We start from the raw sequence: 5,979 nt of genomic DNA, 5'->3' as shown, positions 1-5,979 counted from the left end.
GACTTCTACTTGTAAAAGAGTATCATCTACATTGCAGTATTGATACTTTTACTTAAGTAAAAACATGTGAGCATATACTTCCTCCATCACTGGTTCCTATGACAGCATGCAGTGCTCTCTCGGTCTCCACCCCCCCTCTCTCACGACTCACTCACTCATTCACTTACACACGCGCGGGCGCGCACGCACACGCATTGACCAGAATAAAGTGGTACCCTTTAGGACACATTAGACAGAAAGAGGGTGGGGCGCCAGTAAAGATGCCTTAATGGGTCGTGCTCTCGTCCATCTGCCCCGATGAAAGACACACACACATACACACACATAGGAGCTCCATCTTCCCTGGATTTTACTTTTTTTATAATAGACCAACTCTAATAAAGTTCATACCTTTTCCCAGAGAGGAGCAACTTCGGGCAAATATCTGGACATTAAAGGATTACTGCATGGACCTCATGATCAGCTTGACCTTTGGCTTTTTACCATCAATTTGGGACAAAGAGGAAATTATGGAGAAAAGCACAACTCAAGTAAGACAGGAGGTTTTACAACCTTAAACAGAGCAATGCAGGTGTAAAGTAACTAAGTACATTTACTCAAGTACTGTACCTAAGTAGTACAGTAGGTATCTTTACTTTACTGGAGTATTTCCAATTTTCTGTACGTTAACTTCTACTCCACTACATCTCAGAGGCAAATACTGTACTTTTACTCCACTACAATTATTTAAATATTTAGTTACTGTGTAGATTTACTAATTAACATTATTGCTTATTAAATCATTACAAAACAATACATTAACCACTTCGTTCAACCCTATACATTTCGGCCATTTGAAAATAGCAGATCTACAAGCTCACAATGCGTCACAACGCGACGCATTGCGAGCTTGTAGATCTGGTATTTTCCAAAGATTTCCTACATTTGAAAACTTGTGAAAATGGGACATTCTGCATAATGAGTACTTTCTACTTTTGGTACCTTAAGTACATTTTGATACCAATACGTTTGTACTTGGACTAATTTTGAATTCCGGACTTTTAGTATTTATACATTGCAGTATTGATACTTTTACCTAAGTAAAAAAAATCTGAGTACTTTCTCCACCACTGCAGGTGTATGACTTATCCTTCCCTGGATCATCCTCCTAACCTCTGCGTCCATGATGGAGAAAGAAGACACACACCGTTCCAATGGAAGTGATGCTTAACGGACATTAGTCTCTTATATTCTCTCTGGTGGTGACCTCTCTGTGTGCACGGACGATGCCTTCTCTCCACCACGGGGCCATCTTCATCGGGGTCTTCCTCATCGTGACGGGGGGGTCCACGGCCTTCCTGGCCTCGTACCAGAGCCGCCTGCAGGCCTTCTCGCTGTGCTGCGTGGTGCTGGGGGCGGTGATGCTCATCCTGGGGCTGTTCTGGGCCATGAACAGCAAGGGCAGCCCCGCTGCCATGAGCAGCTACACACAGGGGGACTACGGAGGGGAGTGTCCACACTACTCCGGCTTCAACGACTACCCCAGCTTTGGGAGCAACCACCTCGCCGTCCACATGTCCGAGTCCCAGTCGGGGTTTCTGCCAAGGTGGGTCGTGTTGTGTCAGTTGGTGGAAAAAAAGTAACTAAGTACATGTGCTTAAGTACGATTTTGAGGTATTTGCACTTTACTCGAGTATTTCCCATTTCCAATACTTTTACTTCTACTCCACTACTATCTCAGAGGCAAATGTTGTACTTTTACTCCACTATAATTATTTGTAAACTTTAGTTACTAGTTACGTGGTAGATTTTGATTATTATTACAAAACATACATTAACCATTTCAGTCCTATATACATTTTGCCCATTTGAAAATAGCAGATCTACAAGCTCACAATGCGTTGCGATGCGACGCATTGTGAGCTTGTAGATCTGCTATTTTCAAAAGATTTGTATACATTTGAAAACATGAAATGGGACATTTTGTATAATGAGTACTTTTACTTTTCGTACTTTAAGTACATTTTGATGCAAATACTTGTATACTTTTACTCAAGTGCATTTTTCTACATTGCAGTATTGATACGTTTACTAAACATTTGAGTACTTTTCCCACCACTGCATGTTGTTGACGTTATGTTGAACTCAATGAACTCGGTTAAACCACTTTCAATCTCATAGGAGTAACATTTTCAAACACTTAAACAAGGATCCCTGGCTAATAAGCCTTATATGCTTTAATACATTATAATTTCCCTCTATAACAAAACGTTTAAATTAAAAACACTTTTTTTTTGTATTGTATTTATTTTAGAAACAGTTCATCTTTTACTCAAGGGGGGCAACGCCCGTTGCAAGTTGATGATGTCATTTGTCCATGTGTGGTCCAGCCCTATGGAATGTATGGAATGCATGAGCTAATAAAACATATAATATTGTTTTGATGCTCATATATTTACCTAATAACCTTAGAAAGTGTGAAGTTGTTTTTAGTTATTAGCACATATACATTCCATATAGGGCTAGACCACACAAATGACATCATCAACTTGCAACGGATGTTGCCCCCCTTGAGTAAAAGATGAACTGTTTCTAATATAAATAAAAGGTGTTTTTTATTTTAAATTCGTTATAGAGGGCAATTCTAATGTATTAAGGCATATAATGCTTATCAGCCATGGATCATTTTAACAAAACACACACTTGTACCTGACAGTAGCAGATCTACAAGCTCACAGCTGCAACAGGGTGTCACATATAGGCCTTGTGCACTCATAGATCGGCTATTTTCACAGCACAACAATTAAATAATTCAACTGATTTCTACTTGGCTCAGGGCCAATCTATAGGCTATGTGATTATTAGCATTTTTATTAATTTATCTCAGAGCCAGAGATGTTTCCTATTGACCTGCACAGATGAACTTGTCCGATTTGATTTACTGGATGGGGAAATTAATTAAATTTAATTGCAGTTCCTGCCAGTCTGTCTTGCCATCTTCCTCTCTCAATAAGAAGCACTCCTTCATTGTTTTAGACACTCAATAAACACGGGTAGCCTATGGCGCTATGGGCCTATACATCTAGACCTATAGTTACATTATGGATGATCATGATCAATAGTTTCCCTTAGAATTTTGACAGATTAACCCTTTAAAAAGCCCATACCAACGGAACCTATAAATTGACACATGTGGGCGTGCTGTGCATGATGTGCATATTCTAAAAGCAGTCTTCACACCCACGCGTCTCACGTTCTCAGAAACGCTGAGCAAACGCTGTCTGTTTGCCTCTGATGCTGTGCCTTATTAAAAGTGTTACATAGGCCTATATAGGCTACTTATTGCAGTGGTGGGAAAAGTAGGCTACTCACATGTTTTACTTAATTAAAGTATCAATACTGCAATGTAGAAATACTCTGTTTACAAGTAAAGTCCAGAATTCAAAATTGAATTGAGTAAAAGCACAAAAGTATTGGTATCAAAATGTACTTAAAGTACTCATTACACAGAATGTCCCGTTTCACAAGTTTTCAAATGTATAAACATCTTTTGAAAATAGCTGATCTACTAATAGTAGATCAGCTATGTTCAAATGGCCAACATAGGGCTGAAGTGGTTAATGTATGTTTTGCAATATTAATGAGAATCTACAAAGTAACTAGTACCTAAAGTTTTCAAATAATTGTAGTGGTCCAAGTCCAACAGCATTGTTTCATCCTCAGCTAAGTGGGTATAGGCCCCTAACCCTAACCTAGGGCTCAAATACTCTCCATCTGAGGTATAGCAAAGCATCTAGACTTGCAATCACAACTTCTGACAAAGAGCTGCGTGCGCCATCTAGTGTCTGATATCTATAACTGCAGACACTTTAGTTGGCCCAAGTTTTCTTTTCTGTCTGTCTGTCTGTCTGTCTGTCTGTCTGTCTCTCTCTTTCTCTCTCACACACACACACCTCTATTTTAGCAGTCCCATTGAGATTCAAAATCTCTTTTACAATGCCAAGAATACACATTAAACAGCAACATAAAAACGTTACTGGCCTTAGTCATCCCGTGTCTAGTACATCCTGTCACTGTTTGAATGTGCTTTCCTGTGTGTACAGGACACAGCGCCCGCCGTGCGCCTTCCACGTGGAGGAGTTCGACTACCCTCCCATGGACCACGGGGGGTTCACCGCGCCCCCGCCTGCCCACCCTCCTCCTCCCTGGATGGGACCCCCTCCTCCCTATGAGGAGGCCATCAAGATCACCTGCAGCTCCACGAACATGCGACGGGCATACTCAGACACACACCTCTCATCGGAGCCTCTGTTTGGTCGCTCAAGAGAGATAAGCTTTGAGGTGTGACGCTGTGTCCATGGGGCAGCCTCTGGCTCACTCTCTGATAGACTGAAGGATGGATGGTTGAGACAGAGGGCCCTATTTTGCGCGTCTTAAGTACCAGGTCTTATGACTTAACTTCAGACCTGGAGGCGTGGCCAATGCTGTTTGGCTATTTTGAGTGGCCAAACAGCATTGGCCACGCCTCCAGGTCTTAAGTCAAAGGAGTAGTTCACCCAAAATAAATCTTATTTTCTATCGATTACACACCCCATGAAGCCTTGAATTCATGGAGATTGTTTTGTTTTTGTCGCATTCCTGAGCCAATAATTTGATGACCGGGTCATCGGTCAATAGGAGACTCAGTAGGAGACTGAATGGAGACTCTCCTACCAGAGACTCCGCCGGTCATCAAATTATTGGCTCAGGAATCTTGATGAATTCAAGGCTTCATGGGGTGTGTATTTGATAGAATATAAGTCCTTTTTTTGGTGAACTACTCCTTTAAGTCATAAGACCTGGTAATTAAGACGCAAAATAGGGCCCAGAGACTGATATGTGCCTCATGTAGGCTGTCCAACCAACCCATCAACCAACCAACCACCATTTAGGCTTGGACTATGTGCTGAAAATACCCGTATAGCCTTGGGAACCAACGGTTCCCGAGCCATGTGGCCTTTAGAGTTGAAACATTTATCAAATCCACACGATCACAGCATGACCCTCTCTCTGATTATAAACAAACCGGTCTTTGCATGTTTTCCCATACAGTACTAAATGAAAACATATTATTCTGTGACAGAAATAAAGGGACATTATGTGATGGCCAATTTAGTGTAGCCTATATCGCCTCAGTTTTCCACCCCTGTCGGGTGGAAAACTGTTACTTTTCAGGATTCAAATTCAAAAATAGAAAAAGTAGCAGATGTACAAGCTAAAAATGCACCTTGTTTCCAGCTTGCAGATCTGCATTGCTTTTGTGTGACACTGTAGTATGATCAAGTAGGGCGTTAATTTACAAAAAAAAAACACAACAATATGGAAATAAGAGGTTTCTGCCCGACAGCGGTATCCAAGTCAACCACACAGCAAACTCCTGACAGTTAGTTTGACTCTGAGAGTATAAAAATGGACCAATACCTACGGATTTTACAGTGCATATCGGCATACAGTTTGATGAAAAGATGGGACACATTTGAATTATTTGTGACTGCAAAAAATATCAAACCTGTCCCTTATCCAGATTGACCGCCAATATCTCCTCTCTTTGGGACTTTGATGGACTGGGGGTTTAACAGAACACAGCTTTATTGGATCACACAGGGACTGGGATTTACCCACAGCTTGTCGATCTGTGCCTTTTCATGTCTCAGAATATGCATGTGAATAGAATATGTTCTAATTTTGCCAGCTGTTATTTTTTTTTAGCTAGGAAGGGGAGAGTTATGTGCTACTTATGTTGTAACTGTGTTACTTTGTTTAATAAACAATGTTTAAAGCCATAAAAAGTTGAACGTTGGGGTTCTCTTCAGTCAGCAAGAGCTACTTAGGGATGCAGAGTACAGGCTTATTGGGCTGCAGTTTGTCAATCATGAAGCCTTCATAATAACATTCCTGGAACTTGGATGGAAATTAAAATGGAAATGGAATGTGAACTCTGGACTGGAATTAATTAAGCTG

The 5,979-nt window shown here is 41.0% G+C and overlaps 1 protein-coding gene across 1 annotated transcript; it reads left to right on the top strand.

Moving 5' to 3' along the window:
* Positions 1–1,265: 1,265 nt before the first annotated feature.
* LOC308086740 (uncharacterized protein) lies at positions 1,266–4,326 on the top strand (the record flags this gene model as incomplete). The annotated part of the gene is made up of 2 exons (XM_080430388.1): positions 1,266–1,585; positions 4,083–4,326. 2 exons carry the CDS (start codon positions 1,266–1,268, stop codon positions 4,324–4,326), a joined length of 564 nt encoding a protein of 187 aa, XP_080286514.1.
* Positions 4,327–5,979: the final 1,653 nt, after the last annotated feature.

Source organism: Gymnoscopelus braueri (assembly GCF_963280865.1).
Source record: "Gymnoscopelus braueri genome assembly, chromosome: 6".
Lineage (NCBI taxonomy): Eukaryota > Metazoa > Chordata > Actinopteri > Myctophiformes > Myctophidae > Gymnoscopelus > Gymnoscopelus braueri.
Note: the sequence above shows the minus strand (reverse complement) of the source record. Positions and strands in the feature narration are given on the sequence as shown.